The 27,624-nt window shown below is 36.1% G+C and overlaps 1 protein-coding gene across 1 annotated transcript in view; it reads left to right on the plus strand.

The window, feature by feature from the left end:
- The window catches only part of PLXDC2 (plexin domain containing 2), a 253,379-nt gene extending 226,740 nt beyond the window's left edge, over nucleotides 1-26,639 (plus strand). Inside the window, exons 13-14 of the mRNA XM_068212586.1 lie at nucleotides 10,470-10,630; nucleotides 23,667-26,639. Of these exons, the coding sequence (XP_068068687.1) occupies nucleotides 10,470-10,630; nucleotides 23,667-23,783 (278 nt within the window). The 3' untranslated portion in view covers nucleotides 23,784-26,639. The remainder of the gene's footprint in view (nucleotides 1-10,469; nucleotides 10,631-23,666) is intronic.
- Nucleotides 26,640-27,624: the final 985 nt, after the last annotated feature.

Consider the following 27,624-nt stretch of genomic DNA (forward strand, 5'->3'; position numbering starts at 1 on the left):
ATTTTCTAGTGTCCCCTAGATTAGACTCAGATAAAACCTCTGTAGCCGCAGGCACACTCTTTGATTCTCTGTGGTTTGTCAGCCTTTCATAAAGAGTAGATTATTCCAGGTCATGAATACAGGGTCTTTACTTTCTCACACTAAATTCTTTAAAACTCAAATGAAAGGGAACCCTTTATAATGGAAAACCAAAGCTGTATTGGATCAATGATTGCCTATAGTTTGATGTTTCCTTGGGTGATAGCAGTCAATATCTGGTTAAGTAGATTAAAAGGATTCCATAGAAATTCTACATCTCACCTGTCTAGAACTTTTGAAACCAAATATTATAAACTTATAAATTGTTATAAATTCATTTTTTTTTATTCTAGTTACACTGCTTTGACCTTTTTAATTATATGAGAAAATCTTTTGCAACTATACTGTAATCTACCCACAATTTTGTTACATATCTTAATGTACATTTCAAATTTGCTTGGTTTTGTTTCTTCTGCCTGCCCTCTTTACAGACATGACAGATACCTATTACATACATGCCTAGACCGTTTTAAAATATAGGTGGCATGCCATCAAAATTTTTGTTATATCTTAGTTCTCCTTAAGATGACAAGCATTTTATAAATTCTAAAAGATGTCCAGCACTAAAAATATACAATATTTTTGTTATTAATTTCAGATTCAGTTGTTTTTTTTATTTTCTTAAAATTTAACACAACTGACTAAACAGTTTAAAAGCCTAATTTTTCTTATAAACTGTGAGCAATTGGCCATGGCCATCCTGTAATGCAATATTTTCTTGTTGAGAAATCTCTGGTGGATGATTTAGATGATTGGCCAGCATATCTAGACATTTTATTTGACCTTTTTAGACACTTTGTTGTGATGATTAGATTGCTATGAATCCCCCACAGTCCTTCAGCTTTAAAACTTGAAAGAGAAGTCATTTTTGGACAGCAGATATCAGGAAAATGCTACACTTTTCATTCATCAAGGTGTACAGAAATTTCTGTTCCAAAAAAAGGAAAGCTGTGAAAAAACAAAACAAAACAAAACAAAAAAACCCGTTTGAGGAAAAAAACCTGTTTTATTTATTTGTTAACAAGTTCATCCCGACATATGTAGTTCTAGGAAATGTCAATATATTGTTTTTTTCACTCTCATCTGGACATTTTCGAAGATGGTCTGGATGCAACTAACAGGAATGTACTAACAGGATTGACACTTGTGCTACAGTGAGTTAATTTGATTTTGAGAGATTAGGAAACTTAGTTAGAAATGAGCAAAATGATGACAAAGTTTTTGAAAAAAAGTACTTTTATATGCTTTATATACGGTGATAAACTTACCCAAGACTCTTGTTTCCAACAGTGTCCTATGTCTGGAAACTAGCTTCCATTAGTCATCGGTCTTCCTAATTTCAATTATAGAGAAATGGTAGTCCTTTTTTTCTTGTGTACAGTGAACTCCAGCTGCAAGACATAAAACACCAGTTAACACCTGATAAGAGTCATAGAACTTTTTTCTTTCTAATATCTTAAGTTGCTACATGATTCAGAAAATTAGATATATTTCACCAAAGAAATAAACCAGCCTTTCAGGCAACACAAATATTTTTGTCATAGAGGAAGTTATTATGACCACACAGTCCAAAACCAAGTGACTCAGCTTAATAAGTGACTATGAATTAGCTGAATCTTTCCCAATTTTAAAGTAAAGCACAATAAATTATAAAATTATAAACATAACCTTTGTGCGGGCTTAAAATTCTTTTAAATTAGACTTCATATAAGATAAGATTGACAAGGTGTAGCTTTTTTTTACTGCCAAAACTTAACTTAGCCACAGGAAATGATATTTCAGAGGCTTCATCTCATCTGGTGTTAGCCAGGAATCCACAAGCTGTTCTTTTAGGCCTTTCTCCTAGCCAATGGCAAGCAGTAGGCAAGAGAAAGTAATTAAATGTCATGCTAAAAGAAGTGCCCGGGCTGGAATATGTTACTGTGTGGGGTGCCTAACTCTACTAATACAAAGTAAAATCTAAATTACATACTAAGAGTGGGCATCTTGTAGGTACCCAAGGTTTCCTTAAATTAATTCTCTTCTGGTTGTCCTAGGTCATGAGTTTTGTTTCCATTCCTGTTCAGAAACCTGCAGGCCAAGAGTCAGACTTTTTCTTCCAGTCTTTTCTCATGAAAAAAAAAAAAGAGGATTTAAGGTTTATATCACTATTGCAAAAAATCCTGTTGCAATGAGGTAATGGGCTATGTAATTATATGTTTACTTCTGTATGTTCCTCTTACTCAAAAATGCCAGTGTTCCCCTAACATTGCAGGGTTCACACAATTAGTGAAGCGAGGATTTCCCTGAAGAAAACTGGTCATAAAGTTTACTTTATCTGTGCTGTGCCATGTGCTGTATTTGTATAAATAAAATCTTAACAAAGAGCAGTTTTGAAATGGTTTCTATCAATAGTCTTGCAAATAGAAGAAAAAAGAGAAAAGTGTCAGACCAGAATGAAGTGGAATAGGTGGTGATGGATAGAAATGTACTCATAGGATAAAAATATGAAGATAGGTAGATTCAAGAAAAATTAATCACCTTCATTATCAGATAATCCAGAAAGAGCTCTGTAAACAGAGGCTGTCTGATTTTTTACCTTTTTTCTTTTATTTAGGTAGTAAGAAATTCCAAAAGGAGCAAATAAAATATAACTCAAATAAATCAAGGATTGTTCCTGTATTTGATTTCACACTTCCGATTATAGGTTAAGAAATGCTGATACATCTCCCCATTTTACTCTCTATTTCTCTCTGAGCTTTTCCAAGCTATTTCTCCTCTTTCATTTCTCAGCAGCCTCTTCTCAGTTCAAGTTAGAGACAGGTCTTGAGATAAATTAGAAATCTCTCTTGTTGTCTTTGGTGTGATCAAAGTTGAACTTTAGACCAAACTCAATTCCCTAAATGCTGGTCCCTGCTTTCTGCAAATTCAGCTGTAACACTCAGAATAGGAAAGCAGAGATTTTAGGAAAAAGTGTGGGATCTACCATAGTATGTTACTGTATGAAACATGAAATGATGGACCAAGTGTAATTCAAGCTCTTTCTTCCCAGGAAAACTTGTGATTTAAGGAAAGCCTATACAGTTTTGCTGGGGTTCAGTATGGTATTACATTCATATCTGATAGCAGATGTCTTACTGAAATTGAGCCAAAACCAAGAACACAAGCTTGGAAAAGCAATAGCCTCTTATATAAATATTCCAAACTTCCTCATGCATCAGGCACAGGAAGAAATATATCTTACATACTATATGCAGTGGCCAGTGGGCTACATGCTTGTTTCTTAAAGCCAGTACTGATGAAAAGTTCTGGACTCATTCATACTGGTTAAAAAAATAAAATATTGCATCAATAATTTTTATTCATATTGGTGGCATAAATAAACTGTTATTTTTCCACTTGCTTCATGGTACTTTGAACTGTACTTAAATGTTTCTTATAACAAGACATTTGTGCCTTTTCCAGAAATCTTGCATCTCCACTTCATCCCAGTTGTGTTGTCATCATCTTATTACAGATATTATCACAAGATATATAAAAACCCCATGAATCCAATCAAATAATGGCAGAGATTTTCCAAAGTCATGACACTGGCATGCAAATAACCCCTAGAAATAAAATATCACTTTCTCCTTGAGCAAAAAAGGACATTTTTCATCATATTAAGTGTTATATATCACATCGAAGAAGTGTGATGTTAAAAAAACAGAAGAGCTGTATGTAGGCACTTCAACTTATATTGAAGTTGAGCATACTAGTTTTGTTTCTCTTCAGTTTTCTGAGATAGATCGAAAATGATGTATGGTATTCTACTCTTAAAGTTGTCATGACTTTGTTGTAAAGGCACACAGCTGACTTTGTTAGTCACACATTTACATTTTGCTGACTTTGTACCAGATAAAACGGTTAATGGGAAAGCCCCATGTAGCTCTAAGTGCAGATCTTAAGGAGTACTACATGGAAAAAACTGGATAAACTTTTAAGAAAAGCCTGCTTTCCTTAATGTTATATCATCTGCTCCTGTTGCTGTCACAGTGCTATGGCAGTGTGACTGCTGCTAGGGCACACAAAGATCCTGTGGTCTTCTGTCTCTAACTTCCTACTCTACATGGAGTTAAAGCCAGTTTTGCAGTTAGTAGCCTTCTCCAATCTTCTCTAAACTGTTCACTCGTCTTTGACATCGGTGTGCATGGGTCACTGTAAAGAATGGCAAAAATGAAGATCAGGTGAAGGAAGGCTCATATAGTTGTACATTTTGCATTGAAGTTGAAATACCTGATGTTGTTCTGTGTCCCAGAGATGTAGTGTGGGCACTGTGGTGAGTAGCTCTACAAGCATTAGACATAGCATTATAGAGGAACAGCCTGCTTTACCTTATTGTCTTGTGTTTGTTTTCAGTAGCTTTCAATGGGGTGACAGAATTGAAATTCTTATAAATAGCAAACTTTTTTGGTCATCTGAATTTGAGTCAGCTGCTTTTACAGGCAAATGGTGTGGTCCTTTGTGGTACTTACTTGGCTTCACGAGGACAACTGTTTGATGCTACTAAGTATTGTAATGGCTTACATGGTCTCAACCGGCTCAAACTAAAGTTAATACAGATGACAACTGCTGTAGCATTAGGTGATATTTTAGAGCAGAAGAATGAAAGCCCTTAGCTAACATATTTAGAGTACTGTCATCCTATAAACAGAGGGATTTGATTGTAATGAACTCTCATCAATTTATTACACTAAGCAGTTGATCAGTCTTGGAGAGACTTACTGAGTTGCCTTGGGTCCTACAGAAAATTGATAGCAAAGCCAGATACTGAATTCTGATTTTGTGTGTTATACTTCATAATATTCTCACTCAGAGACCACCTTTCATTTCTTACATGCAATTGAAAATCAATTTTTAAAGCATTAGCTGAGCCATAACTTGAAACCAAGTAAAGCAATGGCTTAACCTCAAAATGTTAACAAATGCTAAGGGATTGAACCCACAAATCAAGAAAATAACACTCCATTACTGTGAATAAGTAGAGAGCTCCAGAGCATGCTGTTCCTAAAAGAGGTAGAGAGAAAATTTTTGTGGGGATTCCCTTCAGTCTCTGGAGAATCCTTCCAACTGCACATTCCCTTATTGCCTCCCACAAGTCATTAAACGTATTTTCAAAAATCTTATACAGGGAAAAATCTTGTGTGTGAAGAACCACATACCTGCCCCATAAAGCAGCGAGTCTCCTGGTAGATTCACATTCCAGATGTAAATGGAGGCCCAGAAGAGGGGAAAAATCTGGTGGCTCTATTGAGCTCACTGTACCTGTAAGCCTGTGTGCTCAGCTGTCTTAAACATTATGTCCTCTCTCTTGGCAGAAGCCTAAATCAAACCCACAGTCATGCAAACAGGAGTGATACAGTTTCCAGGCAAGAAATTATATATGCAATAGAGTGGAGAGCTGGTGAGTGAACTTGATCTGTAGTTGCCCCAGAACATGCAGCAAGAGAAGGTTTCTGCTCTTTTGCATGACCAAAAAGGAGAAAATGCATTCTTCAAGTAAAAAGAGGGGAGAAAAGAGCCAAGCTTAGAACTGAGTTATCATCTTCAGGCTGATTGCTGCTATTTAAATCATCTATTTCCCTGGCTTTGAGTGTCAGTCAGGAGGGTCAAATAAAGTATTGTGTTTTATCCCTTAATGATTCATGTGCATATAAGTGAGTTTGAATTGGAGGTTTAAATCCAATGGTTTTTTTCCAGATGGTCTTTTACCATCTGATCAAAATGCAAGAGCAAAAAGGAATGCCATGGCTTTTGGAGGGAAAAGCAAAATTTTATTTTCTAAGTCTGCAATGAAATTCTACATTTTTGTCTGTCATTCACCTTTTCTTCCACATCACTTTGTATAAAGGAAATTTTCTAGCCAGGAAGTAACAGAAGTTCATCCATTTTTCCACAGTTTTCCTGTAAAATATTTTGTATCTCTCTTCTCACAGACAGAGATAGTAATCTCTGGAAATTAAACTCTTTTGCATCTCATATCATAAGAGGTATAAATGTATCTATCACAGTTTTGTTTTCTCCTCTATAAGACTATCACAGTAGAAACTTTTTGTAAACTTTAAAATTAGATAATATAAAACAATGTATTTCATTATTTTGCAAACCTCAAGGGTTAATATGCAGTTATGAGAAAAATAATGTTGGCAATGTACCCTCAATGTGTTTACAAACAGCAAGTAGCAGTTTGTAAACTCTAAAAAGCAGTCTCAGTTTGTAGACACTTTTGTTCTGTTAAAGTCAGCATCACAGTCCTGTGTGCCTTGGCAAAACAAGCTTTTCAATTTTCATTCCTTGAAGTTTATTTTTTTTCCTACTTCAAAAGAAGCTAGCCCAAGAGTAACTGGAGACATAACAGTTATTTTAAATCAAAGACTTTATCGTGTTTATGTGTTTCTAATGGAAACAATAATAACATTTTTATTGTGTTTTCACTTTTATTTTTTTAAACATTCCATCTATTTCTTGTTTGGATTCTATGCCTTTATATTAGGGAAAAAATGCTACTTGCTCTTTCTATCCAGTCATGCAGCACCTAATGAGAAGTAGACTGACCTTGGGGATATTAACAGGCTCCTTTGGCTTAAAAGTTTAAAGCATTTAAGAGTTTGAGAAGACATTATAAATACAGAGTATATTATATGTAACAATTGCTTCTTGAGCATAATAAAAGGAAAATCAGGGAAAAGCTCCATAGAGAAAACTCCTTTTGGAAAAGAATTGGTCATAAAACAAATAGCCTTCCATGGGCTTAGCCTTGCCTGGAACAACAGACATTCTGTGATAATCTTAGTAAGATTTCTATACCTGAAAAAGTTTCCAAGTCCATGTTTTTTTATCTATTTCCCTTGGTGGTTTTTTAAAAGAACTGACAGTTGATTTTGCAGCAAAGAATATTTTCAGTGTTGACAACAGTGTTTATTGTCTCAATGCAAAGAGAGTGAAATCCTTTTCTCATGTGTATTTGAGCCCTGGGGTCAATGGACTGAATTTCCATTATGGAAATTACAAGTTACTTAAACTTACTGTAATTTAAGGAAAGCATTTCTTTTGTTTCATTATGTTTTTGCATTTGGCATTCTCATCGCTGCACTGATGTCCACACAGTGCTCCACCCTTGACTAGCAGAAATCTGGGCAGGCAGTTGACACCTGTGTTGTTTCAATGAGACTGTGTTCTAGTTTGCAAAGCTGGATGCTAAAAGCTGAGAAAATATCAGATCAAAAGGGATTAAACTGATGACCTTTACAGAGTGGTTAGGACCTTTGCTGAAGTCCAGCATTTTTTAAAATGCAGAATGTGATGTTATGCCTTCAACCATGACATAGTAACAATAAATTGCTTGTTTAGTGCAAATTGGCCTGAAAATGGGTACAAGTGACAAAGTAGTTTTTGATGCACAAATGTGACATTGAAGTAAAGAGTATGAAACTGTCAAAAATATAATTATGAGACAAGCTACGAATCCTGTGCTCCTTTGAGGGAGCAGTTACTTCTCAGTAGGGTGACTCAGAACAAACTGTTCACCAGTGGGAATTAACAGTCCAACCAAGAGGAGGTACAATCAAGCAGGCATTTTCTGATGCCCTTTCAGTTACCTAATGTCCATTTTCATGGCAATTTGAAATATATATACAAGTACTAAATATTGTTACAGTGAATGAACAGAAACTAAGACTGGTGTTTCTATACATTTGTCTGTTCTCAGATGAAATGAATATTGATGGCTATGTCAAGCAAAAGATTCTACCGTCTGAAAATAAGAGACATCTTTTTTTGGGTCACCTTTCTTTCCTGTCTTCTCCATGAATCTTGCATCCTTCTTTATATAGTGCTCTAACTAGCAGGAAATATTTTAATGGCGCTTTAGGAGACAATTTTGAAAATTTGAAAAATAGAACTTCCAGATTCTAGGTAATATCTCCTTTCCTTCACTTCAGTATAAAGAATTGCCTGGAAATTTTCACTATATGTACTGTGATAAATAAAATAAAATAAAATAAAATAAATAAAATAAAATAAAATAAAATAAAATAAAATAAAATAAAATAAAGTAAAATAAAATAAAATAAAGTAAAATAAAATAAAATAAGGCTGACACTACTTTTCTGTTTCAAAACTCCTATACATTTTGTGTGAACTAAGCTCTAAGAAAGCAAAGTAAATCCTTTTGTAGGATTTAGGCAGGGAGAGACCTGGTTCTTGGATCCTGTTCATACATAAACTCAAAATTCATGTCCAAAATCAGTACAATTACAACTGAAGTTCATGTGTGAGCAGATACTCAAGAACTTTTAAAAAGAATTATACCTGCATGATTAGGCTCTACCAGAGTGGGTGTCACGCTTGCATTTTTTTATTAATATCATTAATGTTTCCCACATGCTAGTTTAGCTTCCCAATGTATTGGGATCTTTTTCTTCATCCTCTGATTCTGTTACTCAGTTCCTTACTCCACAAAGTGTCACTGACTTTATGGGGACAGAACACAGCAACACTGTGGAGTTTTGGCTGTCCTGAATCAAGATTGAGGAAATATGGACAAAAGGGATATGTACATGAATCCCTTCTCTATCCCCAGAGATGCATGGAGTAATAGTCAGATATATGTCTTGGCTAAGATAATGCATCTTCATTTTCCTTTTCTCCCTTTTGTTCCAATGATGCTGTGCAATCTGCTGGGTGGCAAACCATGCAGCCTTCCTTGGTCTGGTGAGAAACATACTACCATACATGGATGTAGGTTGTAATACTCAGATTAACTGTTCCTCTTTCCTTTTATTGCCCCTTATGTAAGACATTTACCACTACCTGCATCAATATGCCTTTCTTCTATATTTTTACAATTCTCAATTTTAACTTTAGCGTGGAGTGTTCAACTCCAATCAGATGAATGGTAAAAGACCATGTTGCTATTGTTGTTGTTGTTCTTATTAATAACAATTATAGTGATTTGTTTGAAGTGATACTCATAACACATATCTATCTTCAAAGAACAAATATAAGGGAGTCCCTGACCTCAGAGAACATAGCACACCAAGACAACCAAACAAATATTTCAAGGGGATGGCACAGCAAAAAGGATGGTTGCAGATACCAATGATTTTCATTATAGTCCGCTTGCCAAACAAGCATGGTGAGAGGAAATTTAAAAGTGGACCTGAAAGAAAATTTCTCATAAGCAAGACCAGACAGGTGTCGTATGGAGTAACGCATGAAAGTGATTAGAAGAGTTTGCAGAAAAACAGAAAGCAGTGGGAATATCACACAAACTCACAGAATATGCAGAGTTGGAAGGAATCCACAAAGATCACAGAGTCCAACTCCTGACCCTGCACTGAACCACCCCCAAGAGTCACACCATGTGCCTGAGAGCACTGTCCAAATGCTTCTTGTACTCTGTCAGGCTTGGTGCTGTGACCACCTCCCTCAGGTGCCCAGGAACCCTTTGGGTGAAGAACATTTAGGAGAATGATGGAAGTTTGTGAAGTCAAATTACCAGTGCTCTACTGGTGTTTCTTAAACCTAGGACTTCTGAATGGCTCTTTTGCCTGCAGAAGTGGGCAGAAGAGCAATTCTTGTATGCAAGAGTATGATGAAGAATGACCGGTTCTACAGGTGTTGGTTGATATATTGAGAAACTTTTCCCCCAGAGGTTACACTATTGTTGAAAGGCTTTCAGTCACTTATTTTAGAAGCACTGCTGACAAGTTGCTTGTGACACAGACAACCCTCTTTTATCCTGACAGTAGCATAACGTGAGTGGCTTCTTGGTATCAAGTTTAGTAAATGAATGGTCTTCTTTAATACTTTGGTATGACGAGTGTTCCATTCAGACCAAGATCAAAATGTTGCAGGATATTTGCATCCATCTGTTGCACTTTTGGCTGTCTGATTCAGTTGCAAAAAGCAGATTCAAACTCTTCTACAAGCTAATGAATAAGGCTTTCAGAATGTGTCTAATACCTAGACCTCAAAAAGGTTTGGGGCATGTCTCAACTGAAACATTTAAAAATTAAATGTTCAAAATTTATTCAATTAGTACCTTTTTCTCTGTGGGACAATTGCAACAATTTTATAAGACAATAAAAGCAAAATTTATTATAAAGGCAATTAGGAACTTCAGACTGTCCATTTTAAGTTCAAAAGAAAGGATGTTAATATAATTTATTGAATTAGAAGCAGTAAAACATTAGGATTATGAGAGTACCCGGTGGTAGAAAAGAGACATCTAATATTTTTTTTTCCAATTTGGGCTGTAGAAAATGAGGTACATGTAACACAGAAAAATCAAATGCTCAGTTGTCATCTGTGTAATGGAATGGTTAAGGCATAAGTTACTGTGCTAAGTGTGCTCTTTGTGCATTGTGCAGCTTCAACAGATGACAGTGCGGCGGAGAAGAAAGGGGGAACGCTTCATGCCGGGTTAATTGTCGGCATTCTAGTCCTGGTCCTCGTTGTGGCTGCAGCCATCCTCGTGACCGTCTACATGTATCATCATCCAACGTCAGCAGCTAGTCTCTTCTTTATAGAGGTAAGACAAGAGCAACACTGCGTCACTAGTCCTGTCTCTTGGCTAGGGTATTTGGAGTCTCCAGAATAAATCTTTCTTAACTGAATCAAAAAGCATGTTTGTGTTCATGGCACAATCTTTGAAGAAAAGGAGCTCTTCTAGCAGGGGATATTGTTTTGTTCTTAGCATGTTTGTCACTACGGTCCTTTAGCTACCATTGCTATTACTTCTTTTACTAGTATATGGGACATAGAGATATATGTCAGACACCACACTACTTCTCTTTCCTGTCCTTCATTTTCCTCACAACAGCATTTTTCCATTACCTTTCTATGCACTATCATTTTATTTCAGGATGTATAATTTTTTTATAATTTTCCTATGGGAAGAAGAAAAATTTATTCATTCTTAATTCTACAGAACAGCTGACTTCTAGTAAGTTTTTAGCTGGAATATTGCATTAGCTATTTCTTATATCATTTAAATGAATCATTTTACACTTTGTCCAGAGTGTGGAAAATATTATTTTCACCTAATTTTTAACATCTATCATTTCTTCTGCTCTTTCTATTAGTGTAGAGAGAAACAGACTCTTTTAGACCATGATTCATCTTACCTATTTAAGACATCCCCTTTAGGATTAGATAAATTGACATTTTTCTCCCTCAGATACAGATAGCTACCTTAGGTGCAGCTACCTACATTGCAAATGCTGACATTTAGTCAGCAGTTCTGACATTCAGTTCTGCTATAGACAAAAATATGAGAAAGGAAAATTCTCCATAGGCTTTTGTGTCTACAAAAACTCATGAATACCTACACCTCCTTGTGGTTTCTTTTTTTTAGCTCAGCAACATTCCTCTGCCTTGTGATAAGTATAGATTTGCTGAACATGAAAGAAAGAGTTGACTGTACATAACCCCTACTTGTGGTATTCCCTTACTATGAAGAGCACAGACATGTACTATTGGACAACAGTGAAGATGCAAAACCACTGGAAGTGTCACTAGGGACATACGTTAGGGATTGCTTAGGTAAAAGCCTGGACCAGGAAGATGTAGACATTTATTCTTAGTGACAGCAATGAGAATTGAAGTGAGACATGAACATGAACAGAATGATTCATCTTTAACATCATATTATAATATTCTTCTTAGATAGAATAGTAGTGACAGAAATCAGAATGAATTGTTTATCACTATTCCTGTTCTAGTAATGTAACTGTGCAGAATCCATATAATAACACATATTTTTCTCTCATGTTTATGCAGCAATTCAAGCCAGTTCACTGTTGATATAGACAAACAAAATTCCACTTAAGTCCTTGTATGAAAGAGAAGGTTTGTCCCTTTCTTTTTTTCACACACAGATTAAATTTATATGGATTGAATTTCTCTTCTTTCACTCCACTAAAAACCAGTTTCTTATCTGTCATAATGTGATAGAAAAGGCTCAGTAAATGGCAACACTACTTTTTAAGAAGAGAAGAATTCCAAATTACAATACACATTTTTTGTTTGTTTATCTGTTTTAAACATAGTAAGGGCATGTTAATTTATTTCTTTAATTGATACCTTACTCATCATGCAAACAGAGGTATCTAAATCAGTGTTGTTCGACTCATTCCACTGTATCTAATCCTTGGGTGCCATTAATCAATTTATTAATCTATTATTAGTCACAGCTAATAAGTCTTTCAGCAAGCAATGTAGTCATTTAGAAGAAATAGAAAAACATAAACTTTCTGTATAAAATAAAGGAAAAATCAGTCAAAATAAAATTCATGCAAAACAGGGAATAACCTACATTCTCCTTTCGTTACTAGGATAATTGTGATACTTGTGAAGGGTCAGCATTAGCAAGAATTGTAAAAAAGTACTAGTCATGAAGGGGTGGCCTTTCCCTGTGAGTGGTGCAAATACTGATGTAGTGGGAAAATTACAAGGGATGAAATAGGGGATGACTGTACTTCAGAATGCTTACACAAGTTTCAAAACTTTAAAACCATTTTTGTTATAAGCCTAGAACAGAACAAGGTAATCCATTCTAGAAATCAAAGTGCTTTTTCAAATAAGTTTAATAATTAAATTTTCAAATTAAAAAGTTGTTTGATCAATTTAAAAATAAGAAGTATAATGTAATATTCTTATATTAATCTAATCCATACGATTTACATGTTTCCAGTGCAAAGAAGAAAATATCTTCTGAAACTTGCCTTTTGAAAATGAAGTTCAAAAAATAATCAGGCAAAACTGGTATAAATAGGTCAGTGTTACAAGAAATCATTCTTTATTGATTTTGTGCAATTGAAAAATATTTGAATAAACTGTTACAGATAACATGATAGCCAAAAAGCACCGGACACAAGCTGCATTATTTATGGGAAATGAATGAAATACGGATCTGATGTTAGCAATCTAGGAAAAGAGCTCAAGAGGATTGCCATGGGCTTGGTCATGAAATAAGAACAAGCACATAAATATTTCAGAAAATAATACTGTTTCATATAAGTCCCTTGATTAATAATCACATTGCACAGTTAAAACAAGATGTGACAGATGGACAGGCATCTCCCTCCTGCAGATGTCTAAAAAATTATGAGTACACTTTAGTCTGCCATTAAGTCTTGAAGTCAAATCAAGATCCACATCAGTTTATCTATCATTAGTAATTAATATAACTCTAAGGCTGCCTAAAAGAAGAAACAGGAACCTGGCACATTTGTGTTTACTTTTAAAGAAGTTACTTTATGGAGGCATCATATAGACATCAAACATAGCACTCGTTAAAAACTCTAATATAATTAATAGAGAAACTTCTTTTTACATCTAAAATACTGTCACTACTTGGTAGGTAAAATGTCATTTTGAATCAGATTTTGTTGGGTTTTTTAGGTTAAGGGCTGTGTAAAGAATTTTTAGTAGATTTGTTTTATAATCATGACTGGTTACTGAATAAAGAACAGTGTAATAAACTGATTCTGTATCTGAGGCTTTAAGTCTCTTTCTTCCTTGTGCTCTTTGCAGATATCACCCAATATTCACTTACCTCCTCACTCAGGTTCTCACAAAGCTCATCTCAAATCCAACTCATGTTTGTCATGGAGTGAACTCTCCCAGATAAGAATAAATACACCAACACTTTGACTGTGCTGTTTATCCTTGCAATGATAAAGGCAATCTCTTGTAGCACCTCTGAACACTATTAAATGATATCCTGAGTGCAGGATAGTTAGTTTAAATAAACAATACACAAAAGCCAAGAAAAATACCATTTATTTCAAAAGCTATTGTCTTAGAACATAGTAACATTATTCTATTACTTTTTTTTACCTTTTAAGTCTGAAGAAAATGCTTCCCTAGGGGGTTTTTGTTCATGCCTGTTGAGCAGAACACACATGGGCAGCCCCACCAGGAATAAAAATAGCTATTTTGAACAGAGTGTGAGAAGTCTTAAATGCCAGTGCTATTCAATTTGCCTATGGTAGTGTGCAATTTTAAAACAATACCATCCAAACAGTTCAATTCATTTTCAAAAATGTTCTACTTTTTGTGAAGTGTGTAGAAGACTCAAATCAAAATGCACTATTTTCCTATTTCTTCCAGCCTCTACACTGTTCAACATGTGTTTCATTGTTTAGGTTGGACACTTCTCTGGTGGCCCAAAGACTGAACTAATTATCAGCTTTTAAAGTCAAGGGAGCTTCAGTCAAAGTTCCAATGAATGCAAGCCCTTCCTAAGAGCTAAGAGTAAATATTGACAAAAGATTACCCTGCAGAGTGACAGAAGAGATGTTGCATGCCTTGGTTTTCTATTTACTTATCATTAACCTTACAGTATTTCCTCTCCATTGAATTTTATTTAGTTGCCAATGGTTTCCTCTCTTTAATCACATTACATATTCTTCCCTTGAGGAATCCTGTGTCTCTTGCTGATTTGGACTGATTTTTGTAAAGTAGGCTACATGTCAAATAATGCTCTTCATGGTTTTCTCAACAAAGTTTATGTCAGAAATCTAGCTATAACATATAGCACTACACACTAGCTATAGCACAATTAAAAAGTGATTGATTGATTAATTTACTAATTTATGTAGTATACTTGTATTCAGGATGTGAGGTTTGATAGCCAAGAAGCTAGTCATGGTGTCCTGAATGTCATGGATTGCATGCCTGTGATACAGGTCACAGCATATGTGATCTAGAGGTCCAGAGCTCAATGTAAAGAGGAGTAAAGAAATTCCCAGCTGAGCCAGATGGATTTGCTCAGATTTCAATGAGCTATGGGCTAAATTGAAGCTTTAGTTTTATATGTTAATTCTTACCCTTTTTCCCCCCCCTTCACATTCTTTCTTTTCCCTGTATTTTTAATCTCTAATTATTTACATGTGTGTTTGAACTTGGGTGTTGAGAGCAATCAATGTCAAGGGAACATTTAGCAAATTGAAAAATGAGGTCATAAGTCATAATGAAGTCATAATAAGTCTGACTACTTTTTATTCAGTTGTCTGTTGCATGTTTGCACCCAGTTATCTGTGGACAGAAGGGTTGCATGACACAAGAAGTTTTCACTTGCATACTTTGTGGTTTTCTTCTCTTCCTTCCTTATATTGTGATCCAAAGTCCTTTTAATGCTTGAAATTTACCTCAGTTGTCATCACAGTGCTCTGTTTTGGAGATCAAAGGCAATGTGATCTCGCCACAGCTGAGAAGTGAAACCCGGTGGGATGGATCCTGTGCCTGGAGTGCCCTGTTGGATGGTTACAGGCTCTTCAGAAGGGACAGGCAGGGCAGGAGAGGTGGAGGGGTGGCACTCTGTGGAATAGAAGGGGTAGAATGTATGGAGCTCACAGATGGCAATGGCACAGGTGAGAGCCTCTGGATAAGAATCAAGGGACAAACAAATAATGCAGATGCCATCGTGGGGGTCCACTACAGACCTCCTGGACAGGACAATGATGAATTGTTCTTTGGGGAACCAAGGGACTCTTCCAAGTTAACTGCCTTTGTCCTTATGGGAGATTTCAACTTGCCAGAAATTAACCAGGAACATCACACAGCTGGTACAACCTGGGCCAGACAATTCTTAAAAACCTGGATGACAACTTTATGGAACAGGCTTGGAAAGATGCTCTCCTTGATCCCCTGATTGTCAACAGGGTGGATCTTGTGAGCAAGTTGAGATTGGAAGCCATATTGGCCACAGTGACCACAAAGAGATCAAGTTTAAAATCTCTGTTAACAGAAGGAAAAATGCAAAAACCTTGACTCTGGACCTGAGGAGAGCAGACCTCAGACTGCTCAGGGAATTAGTGAGTAAGATGCCTTGGGAAAAAAGCTTTTGCATTTGCTGGGGTACATCAGTGCTGGTCACTTTTTAAACATCACCTCCTATGGACACAGGCAATTCCCAAATGTCAGAAGTCAAGCAAGTGAGGCAGATTCCTGGTTGAGCAGGAATCTACTCTTAAAAATAAGGCAAAAAAAGGAAGGTGTATGCCCAGTGGAAGCAAGGCCACGTGACATGGGAAAAACACAGAACTGCTGCTGGCCACCATAGGGAGAAAATTCATGTGGCCAAAGCTTAGCAGAGCAGAGCTGTGGGGGACAATAAAAAGAGTTTTTTTCAAATATATTAATATTAAGCAGTGTAAAAACAACGTTGTCCCATTACAGGATGAGGATGGTCTCCTCACAAACAGAGACAGAGACAAGGCAGAGGTGTTTAACACATTCTTTGCCTCTGTCTTCAACAAGGATGATGGACCAAGGGTGCCCTGAGCTGGAGGACCATGACTGCAAGAATGATCAATTCACAGTCAACCCTGAAACTTTGCAGGATCTGATGCTCCAGCTGGATCCCTACAAATCTGCAGGGCCTGGTGGGATTCATTCAGGAATCCTCAAAGAGCTGGATGATGGCCCATGGAAAGTTGGGTATGAGTCAGCAGTGCTCTGGCAGCCAGGAGGGCCAGGGGGCATTAGGCTCAGCATGGCCAGCAGGGCAAGGGAGGGGATTGTCCTGCTCTGCTCTCCACTGGGGCAGCCTCACCTCGAGTGCTGGGGGCAGTTCTGGGTGCCACAATGTAATAAAAATATTTATTAGAGAGTCCAAAGGAGGGCAACAGTGATGGTGGCTGAGGCCACTTGATCTGGAACAGCTCCCCAGGGAAGTGGCCACAGCACCAAGCCAGACAGAGCCCAGGGAGCATTTGGCAATACTCACAGGGGACACGGGGATGGTGCTGTGCAGCTCTGGGAGTTGGACTCAAGGGCCCTTGTGAGTCCTTTCCAACTCAGCAGATTCATGATTCTGTGATATGAAGGTAAGGAGTGAAACACTGGGATGTCTCTTCCCAGATGGACACGATACATTGCCAAGCATGACTACAGGAGGCTTGACAAAAGATGAATAAAATTTTACTTTAGTGATTCTCTGGGGGCAAAGGATTTTAAGGAGTCTAAAATGACATTCCACATTAGGACTTCTTAGCCTCAGGCAAAAGAGCCTTTCTCTTCTATTCACCTTATAGTTACAAAACTTATTAACATGTGTGACTCCGAAGCTGTAAGAATATGAATGAATTCAGAGCTTATGTGTTAGTGGCTGTGTATGTATTAATAGTAGTTAATATGTCACACACTGAAGAGCAGTGTGGGTGTTTGTGGTTAAAAATTAACATTCTTTTGAGTTAAGATCCTATTTTGAAAGTCACACCTTTGGCCTTCATGTTCCCAGCCTCCTTGGAGGTATGTCAGAGCTTTATTTTGCTGGTTCAGCTGCTTAGAAACATACGTGTACACTTACATCACACACATGCGCATACCTATGTCTTTCTTTGTTGTTTGTTTTACTTAATCTTGGATGTTTAAGATGGCTAATTTCAGGAATCTGTTTAAGTGGCCACACAGAGAGTTGAACTGGTGCTATCGAGCCAGGAGTGACCTTCAGGAAAAAGACAAGAAGGGAGGAAGGAACAGCTGCAGATCTTCAGCAAATACATAATAGTGTGTGATCAGAGTGTGGAGAATGCACCTTGACTCTTCTTGAATCAATTTAAATTATGTCCTTGATTTAACTTACGTATTTGCTAGTAAATTAAATAAGGTTGGGTGTGATTTTTAGCATGAAGACCTACCAGCATGAAGCGATCTGCATTCCTGTCATTTAACTCTGCTTCACTTCAAGCTGACAGTATATAGACTCTTAGCATGAACTGAGGATGATTTCTAAATACTGAGCCCTAGCTGGGGTGGTCTGAGAAAGAGCTAATTATTGTTTTGGTTTTTTTAATGATGGGCTGTATAGGGGATTGTATCTGAAAACATTCACTGGCACACACATTTAGCAGTAGATTTTCTTCAGATTTTGATCTGCTCATCCCCCTGTCTGCTTAGCGGAAGGAAATAATATGAGAAAATAATTAAATATGCTGGAGTTCTTGGTATTCCAGAGCTCAGAAAATAAATTGACATTTCTTGGTCACCATTTTACTTCTCTGCTTGTAACAGCACACCACAAATAAGAGCCAGCTTTAACATCCAGACATGTTTTCCATGTACCATTTCTAGGTTTCTGCATTAATGTCACAAGTGCAGTGTATGTCTTCAAACAAACAAAAAGTAAATAGAAGACAGATTTAAAGAAAAAGAAGGGTTTTTGTAAAAAGAATGAGATCCTTAGCTGCCTAAGCCAGCTGATGGAGCTCACACAGCTTTGCTGTTTTCTTCTGGGATATGGGCCATTGTTTTTTATAGGGGATTATGCTTTTAGTTTGAAATAGGCTTAACATGGTCATCAAGTAGTTTTTGTCCAGATGTTCAGGCTGAATTGTGTTTCATTAAGATGATTATTAAAGAGAAAATAACAGGTATCATTCTTCTCTTCTTTCAAAGTCCTGCAGCATCATGGCATTTGGAGTATTGTCATTGATCTCACTGTCATTGCCTAGTACTGATAGTAAAGTTATTTTTCCAAAGCTTATCCAGCTCAGCAGGAACCAGCAGTTCAGCAAGGGAAACCTAAATCGACCACAAGGGAGAAGCACTAAAATAAATAATCAACACTGACAATAAAAGTCAAAGGTGTAGAGGAAGGAGGTATTCTGTTTCTCGTCCTTCAGCCGCCAGCTCCTCAGATGAACATAAGACTGCAAAAAAGGTTATAGAAAGATGGTTTAAATCACAAAAAGATACATTAAACAAGTCCTTCTATCAAAAAGAAAAATAAATGAAGCCTGAAAAGGGCTCTACTAAATCTTAAGTCTGAAGCAATCCTTATTTAAGAACAGTTTCTTCAAAATATGAATTTAACATGGTGTCAGGCAATTGTTCTTATTCCTGGGAATATATATCAGAAATATAGTTTCAGATATTTGTAGCCCCATCCACTTCTGACTGTGATTTGTCAAATAAATTGGGTGTTTCTAGAAGACATTAAAGACTAATGCACAAATTTCAGGTAACTTTGAGCACAAAAATACATTTTATGGTGAAGGAAATTGGTAACAGAAAGATCTTCTCACAAGAAACCAAAGCCCTGACTACTGAGGCAGATTAACACTGGACAAGTATTTGGACTAATGAGTCTTGAATAATATCAGATGAACATTTAGTCATTTAGTAAGACCTTACTATAGTTTTGTTCCCTTTTTCTTAATCTATTTTAGTAAGTCATAACAGTTTTTCTGAAGTTTTGACAGTAAATCCAGAATTTTGATAACTCCATATTTGCATATTTCCAAATCATCAGGGTTAAATAGGCCTTCTTGACAAAGTGTGGTTAAAGAATACAGCTTTTAAATAGATTTAAATGTGCCTGTACTCCTGAATTAGACAAAGAAATCGACAGCAGTGGAAATGTGAGATGCAGCTCTTCAGTAAACACAGTGAACCAGTCCTCTGGAAGTTTGAAAGATTGAAATATAGAAAAAAATCAATACATAGAGGGGACAGAGTTGTGCCAGACCATTCAGTCTAAAAGGTACTCAATAACTTCAGCTTTTATGTAGTTCAGTGGTAAATCAAGTTTACTAGGGAGCTCTGGAGAGTCAAGACTTTGAAAGATTGACCTTCTCATGTTATGTCAAGTATTTATACTCAGTATACTCAGGAATGAAAAGCTGATGCATGCACAAGCACTCTGGGATTTTATGCTGGTTGAAATATACGAAGAAACTTTTGATAGTGCTTTAGAAATCTTTCAGACCAAAATGTGTGTGGCACGGTTGAGGAGATGACAGAGGGGCAAATATTTCATTACTGTTTTCCTTTTACTGCTCTTCTGACATTGCAGATCTGTACAGAATTGTTCTCATTCCATTTTTGTGTACTCAGGGAAATATAGACTAAGGATGGGATGGTGATAATAGAGGCTAGGATGTAAGAATATCAAATATGTAACACCTGTTGCCAAGTTTCTTCGGTCCATTACTGGTAGAAACTTGTTTTCACACAGATGTATGAAAGGAAATGTAAAAGCTTAAAATTGCTGCAGCTAACAAAATATATGTTATTACAATTGCTTTTGATAAATTACCATCTCAGAAGAAAAGTGTTAAATTGCCTAAGTTTTATAGATAATGTCAGCACCAAAAAACTTTCAGAAGCAGGGCATCAGTCTTCAGATACCAGCATTTCAACACAACTGTACACAACTGTCCATCCTTCTGTAACTGATCTTGTAGTATTGGTCACTGTTCAGCAGGAAATAAGATGGTCTACAGCCAGCAACCTTAAAAAATCATCTGTAACACTAGAAACCATGTTCAGATCATAAAAACTTTTTATTTAGACTGTATTCAATTAAATGCACTCAGATATGTATCAAACCCTTTTTTTAACATGTCTAAGTGAGGTCATATGATTTTGATGGATAAACGAGGCTCTATAAGGCTCAAAAATCCCCAATATTGAAAGAGGTCCAAAGAAGAAACTGATCAAAAAGAAGAATACACGTGGCAATCTTTCCTTGCAAACAGAGTGAGAAGTTACTTCAGTTTCTACCCTTTAGTTTTAATAGGTGGATTCCCCTCTGGTTTTCCCTCAGAAGTAAGAGAAATGGTATAAATTCTGTCTCTTCTGCAAGATGGATATAAATATACTTATTTTAGTCTTTGTATTGCTGCAGGAAGTCAAACATCCTGCACAGCCACCAGCAATGGTGTAGAGAGACATAATGTAGGAAACATGAAAGGCAGACCTCACTTTCCATGGGTTATCCAACTGCTGCGATTTTTTTCCTTTTATCTTACTGATCTTCAATAGGAACTAACTTTTTTAATGTATATCATAATTTATTTTCCTGCATCTCAACATATTTCTTCTGCATCCTGGTCTTGTAGGGTCACAAGTGCTTTTCTCTCAACTTCATTGCTTAAAATAGTGAACTCAAGGAAGCTTCAAAAAATGAAAAAAAAATACTAGTCCTGTTTTCCTGCTTTGTAATACCCTGAAAGGAAGAAGGAGTTACAACTCTCCAGCCGCAGCTCAGAGGATTTCCTTTAAGTGCTCTGATTCCAGAGGAAGAAACATATTTTTTCCTGCTAAAATTGAGAATTAAATTAAGTACCCAGCTTGCTTTCTCCCTGTTTGGTTTGGGTTTGGTGGGTTTTTTGGTGTGTTTTGTTCAGTTGGTTTGTTTGGGGGTAAGGGTTTTTTCTGTTTTTTAAATAGTCTTCCGAGAGAAAAAAGAGGAAGAATGCATTAAGTATTTCCTGAGCTGCTTCAGCAAATTAAGGAACTTTGTATCTCCCAATATCTATCAAGTTACATTTGTTTTTTTCAGTAAAAGCTGAAATATTTTTACAGCTTTCAAGGGGTTACATAAGGTAATGAATTGATAGTTTGTCAGTGTTGTCTTTTAAAACTGTCAACATGCACATAATGAAGCTAAAATTAAACAATCACTATAAAAGGAAAATCTCACCTCAGACATGACAAGAAACCGCAGAAAACTGTAACTGCAATATTAGGAGATGACCTTCAAGTATTTTGCTTTATTTCTGGAAAAACAACTGAAATTTATGTCTTATGGCTTGTATCATTAAAACTGATACACATCTGTTCCATAACTAATCATCTGGAAAGGCAAATTAAAAAGAGTAGTACAAAATGGTAAATTTAGTATCTATCTATCAGCAATGTAGCAATGAAGTAGTAACTAATCATAGGTACACCTAAAAATTCAATTAGGGAGCAACTTACTATATTAAAACCCCCGCTCATCTTTAGTGTTGCCATTTGATTCTGTTTCTAGTTATTCTTTCTTGCTAGTTTTCCAGTGGTTTTTCCTTCCCTTTTCATTAGAGACCTCCTTTCTCATTTGTACCAGTGTAAATCTGAAATAAACCCTTTACATTTAATTGCATTATTCTTGATTTACTTTAGTGAGCCTGAGAACAGAATATGACCCTTTTACTTTAGCAGTAACCAAACTGTCCTTCTTAATTTTGAAAACACACAGAATCAAGCTTGGGTAGAAAAAACTCTGCAAAGTTTGAAAATACTTTCTTGTTAGGAAGAGACATCCATTAAAGAAGACGGTGTTCTGCCTTCCTATTTTGTAGGAGGGTGCTGCACTGAAAAGTCTGGTATTTTAAATCACCTGCCAAACAGAATTTAACTCTGAATGCCTCAAAAGTAACCTGACCCTGCAACGGGAGGAAAAGGAAGCAGTTGCTTTTATGAGATATCTTCCTGAAAATGGTCACTGAGGAAGACTTGGTGCTGAACCTGCAGTCAGCTGTGTGGTTTGTTGGGAACAAATCCAGTGACACCTCAAGATTTCTTTAGTGAGTCCTGCCCAATAGCACCATGAGTCCATAGCAAAACAACATGGCCGTGGCTATGCTATGGCCACCAACAACACCCCTCAGCAGCATGAAGTCTCCTTTGTGATTGAAAGGAAATAAATTGGGGTGTTATAGGGACAGAAAATCAAGTGCAGTGTTTATATTCAGAATAAAGATCATAAAGTAAAATTATTTCTCTTTTGAGCTGTCAATGAAAATACAGGCTGTAACTTGTTTTCATTGATTCTCCTCTCATTTTCCTGCAATATTTCTATATAAGTTGCTGTATCTTCTAGCCCTCCTTCCAAGCAGATTGTAACTCTTGTCAGTAAAGAGAAATAAATCAGTATATTTGGCAGATAAAATTTTCAATAGGGAAAAATCTTTTTATGAAAGATTTTTCTTCTCACTGACTCTATGAAGGAGTTTCCCTATTTTCTTGAAAGCTATTCCCTTTGACATAAACTCAGAGTGGTCACCCAAAATCTGAGCCTTACCTGACATTAATTCATTTGAAAAAAAAGATTGTTTAAAGCACTTTTCCTCCCTAGAGGTATCATAATAATACAGGAATTGTTTTATCTGCCCTAGAAAATAACTGTTTATTTTCTCTGTTTATTAGCTGTTTTTAAAGCAGGCGCCTAAGATCCTAGTGGAAACTGGTTAGGACTTCTTAAGGCTCTTGTACCCAAAGTTCTTAAGAGTTTAAATTAAAATGTTGCTTCTATTTGAACCATCAAAGTAAACTACTCAAGTAGAAATTATGGCATTTGAAATAGGAAGTCATTATTTTGAGAGTCCTGCATAAGCATGCCAGAATTTTATCCTAAATAATTTTTGAAATTAAAGTTCCTGTCAACTCTGCCACATATTTTCCCATGGCATAGAGTACATTAGAAAATTCCTGTGCAGAACTAGGAAGGAAGGGTATCAGACAGATCCTTAGAGGTTAGTGGAGCATCAGTTCTTTATGTGACAAATCCGATAATCAACCATTTTAGACAAGAGCTATTTCATCCTCTTCATTGCTAAGAGTAGTGGTAATTGTTTATGTGTTTAAGAACAGTCATTCCTCATAAATTTTAAAATAGTTATGAATTCCTCTGACTTTCACTGCTGCTGAACTGTGCCTTTCTATTCCTGTAACAACTACAAGGAGTGTGGTTTAGTATGAAAGGTCAAAATTGCAGGATATTGTTAGATCTTTTTATTAACAATTTATTGTAGTACCCTTCATAAAAGTTTCTTTTATTATTGCTGTTGTAGCGACGTCCAAGCAGATGGCCAGCAATGAAATTCAGAAGAGGATCTGGACATCCTGCCTATGCTGAGGTAGAACCAGTGGGAGAAAAAGAAGGGTTCATCGTATCAGAGCAGTGCTAAAATTTCTGGGACAGAACACCAGTACTGGCCTACAGGTGTAAGACATTTATTTTGCCTCTCTTTAAAGAAAAGGAGCCCTAAGCTGCTGTAGCCTCATAGAAAGAAGATTCTGGATAAACTTTGTCCAAGAAGAAAAACTATCTAAGATACCAGATTACTACTGCACAGTAGTTTTTGTTAGTGGACTGAGACACAATGGTTCATGCAGAACACTTGTCAGTGGACACCTACAGTATCAGAACTATGGCACAAGTGCCATGTTAATTGCTTTAGGTGTGGGGATGCACAGTAATCAGAAATATAATAAAGCTTTGGTGCGCAAGGGTGTTGCCCTTTGGTTCAAGTCTTCTTCTCTGTTATCTCAAAGATTGAGGAAAAAATCTGTACCATTTCAGTGTAAAGGGCATTGATCACAGTGTGATTGAGAAAAGTATCTTAAGACAGGTAAAGAAGAAAAGGAATTTTCCAACATTTATATAAACAGATGTGAAATACACTTTTCAGTTCTAAATTGACCTGCCAACCTGAGTGAGTCACAATGTAAATGCTTTCCAGGAATAATACAATGCTTCTTGTACGTTGCTGATTACTAGGCTGCTAAACAACTCATGATTCACAGATTGTTAAGAACTGAAGACAACAGAGAATTTTCACGATGGTGGAATTATTTCATGGGAGTTCACAATGATGTTTGGCTGATTTTCGATTTCAGTGTTCACTAAAAAATGAATTATCAGATTTGTATTAAGGTGTATTTTTCATTTCTCAGCAGTAGGTTGAATTAAAGGCAACAGATCCTTTTAGCTGCCAGAGAGCTTATGGACCATTTATTAGGCAATGGGGTAAGAAAAATAAGATTTAAAATAAATGTTTTTCTATTCTTTGCCATTTCATTGTGAGTCCTTACTGAGAAGCACCATAGACTTCAATGCACCCCTTCCAGAGATTCAGATACAAGTGTTATTGAACCCTGCTGATTCATACAGTGGTTTTGTTTAATGCACATAGTAGTTGCATAAATATATATATAAATATATTTTTTTTTATAGCTAACACAAGGCAGGTTCTTGTGACTGTTAAGACTGCATTTTTGTCATCCAGACAAAGGAAATGAATTGCATTACTGCATATTTCCACTGAGTTGTAAAATAATCCTTAATATTAGAATATTTTTATGTTGTGTAGGGAAGGTGGTTCATGTAGTTGCAGTCCATAAACTTTCTGCCTATTGGAACCATTCTTTCTGTAAAATTGACCCTTTCCCTCCCTGCACAGGGAAAGACAACACTATAAATTCACCCCATCAAAAACAGTTACTCCTTTCAGAGAAGGGGTTAACATACATGGAGACTCAGAGCTTCCCTGAGGAGTGGAAACCTAAATGCTTTGATGATCTGGGCCTGAGGTATTGAAATATAAAATTCAGGTACTGCATGTACGTTTCATAGCAGTATTTACTATCATTTTTTACATACTGTGCAAGGCACTTGAATGATTTTTAAGTGAGGTATACAACATTTGTGGTTTTGGATTTTGAGCAGTTTAAAAAAAGTTGTAGATACCACCTTAATAGTACAGTTACTTACATTTCTTGATGCTTGTATGGCCTAAATTTGATTACTTAATGCTGTTAAAAAAAAAAGCAAACATGGTTTTTGTTATTTTGTTCAGTAAATACTACAATACTGTATTTTCTGTATTCTTTTGTTTTGGGTAACACATTTTTATTTTCATCTGGTTTGAATCATCTAGCATGAGATTGAAAGTGTTCAAAAACTAACCAATATTAATCTGAAGGTACTAACAAACACATTGTCTTGAAGCCTGGTTAAAAACCTGTGGCAAGCAGTCATTTCCATTTGTGTGGGTCTGCTGAGCCCTTTTTCGAATAGGCTGGGTTTAAATTGCAGGCTTTTAATTCTGATAGCAATAACCAAATGTATGCACATATATATGGTGACATTCATTTTTATTAAATAAAAAGGTATCAGTGCACATCATGTAGGAACTTATTTGGTGTGCAGTAATTATCATCAATTTTTCTGGGAATCTTGGAAGTCATCAGCTGGGGTTCATTCCAAAAGAAGCAGTTGTAGAGCTTCTAGAATCCTGTTTGAAATAATTTTTATTTCAGAGAACATCTTTGCAAATTATACTAAGAATTTGCAAAAATCTACATAGTACTGCAATAATTTCAAAGGATATTTCATATAAGTAAAGCAGATTTATATTATTATGGGTTTACAGGTCTGCTCTTCATTTGATTCACTCCTGTTTTTACCCAGGTATGTAATACATGTCATGCAGTGGAGCTGACAGAGTATTTGTGATATGATTAGACAAATATGTCAACAATTTTAAAATCTGATGTTTTGATTACTTTTGGTTTAAGGCCCCTTCACAGCTGAAGGATGTTTGTTAGTATTTGCAGACTAACTTACATGTTACTCTACTTCATAAAATAATAGCAATTATTTTTTTCATTTTTGTCCCCCTCATGTGCTTAGGTGGGAGATCTCACTGGTCTGCAGGGAGCATCATAGAATACTTCTTCAGATTTTTGCCATGATGTTATATGCTGTGGATTATAACATGAGGACTTGCTGGGTTTATTTAATAAGAATGATAGGCGTATGCTTATGTCTGATAAGAACTGCTATCTGAAGAGAAAACCTCCTGCATACTAATGGATGTATAGTGTCTCATTGGTGTCTGCTTTGATATATTCTGTGGTATGTTCTATTTATCCCAGTAGGCAAAAGTTAATTAAGTAATCTGTTGCTGTTTTGTAATTCCATCTGGTTTTCTAATTTTTAATAATTAAAATTGCCACATTAAAAATTATGCAAGCATTAATCTAGAGGTCTGATAAAATATTGAGATTACCTGAGGATCCTATTCTTATATTTTTATAAAGCAGAACGTTTAATTGACCCAGACCAAAAATGTTATATAGCCCTCTCTCAGAAATCCAGCTGCAATGTTTTTGAACAATTCATAAATTTTCATCCAAATGTCTGAAACAGAGTTTCACTAGCATTCCCAGTGGTCCTTCATTTGAATCTTACTCAGAAAAAATCTTGTTTACAGCGTCATTTATCCCAACAGTTATTTTAACTCTTAAACTTCCCTATAAATTTATTTCTCTAATACTATTTAATTATTGAAAGATCTGTCAATTTTTTTTCTTAATATTTTCCATTTTAGTATCAACTGTTCCATAATGCCTAACACTCTCAGTGCTCTGCTTCAGCTCATCCTCCTCCACAGAGATAAAGGAAAATTGGAATTCTAAGTACTCAGGGCACATTACTAAGTAACTTTCAAATCTCATTAAGATGAAACATTAAATCAGATATACATATAAATATATGTGTGTGTCTGTCTGATTGATATATAGGTATCACCACACACAAAAAACTATTGGGAAAAAAAGATCCTAGCATTTCCAAAGTTGTATTCATATATTAAGAAATTGTGGAACTGCTGAAGTGGAATTGTAATTTCATTCACATGTGCATACTTATAATGATGTGATTATTTAATTGCTTTCTGTGTTTGTCAGTGCATCATCCCATGATGTATTGGAATAAGAGAACACAGATTTTCACGAGAAACAGCTATTCCATATTTTTCTCCTCTTCGCTCAAATTTTGTTGCATTTTGTTGCCTACCATCCAAAGCCTTTTCAGAAGACCTTTTTTTCATGGACTTTTCTTCCGTACACATTCGCATTATATTTGAGGGATGTATACACCCTGATTTATTACTGCTCTGTGCATTCCCATGAAGGGAGTTAATTTTCCACAGAAGACCATATGAAAGAGTTCTTCTTTTTCTT

Source organism: Anomalospiza imberbis, chromosome 1 (assembly GCF_031753505.1).
Source record: "Anomalospiza imberbis isolate Cuckoo-Finch-1a 21T00152 chromosome 1, ASM3175350v1, whole genome shotgun sequence".
Taxonomy (NCBI): domain Eukaryota; kingdom Metazoa; phylum Chordata; class Aves; order Passeriformes; family Viduidae; genus Anomalospiza; species Anomalospiza imberbis.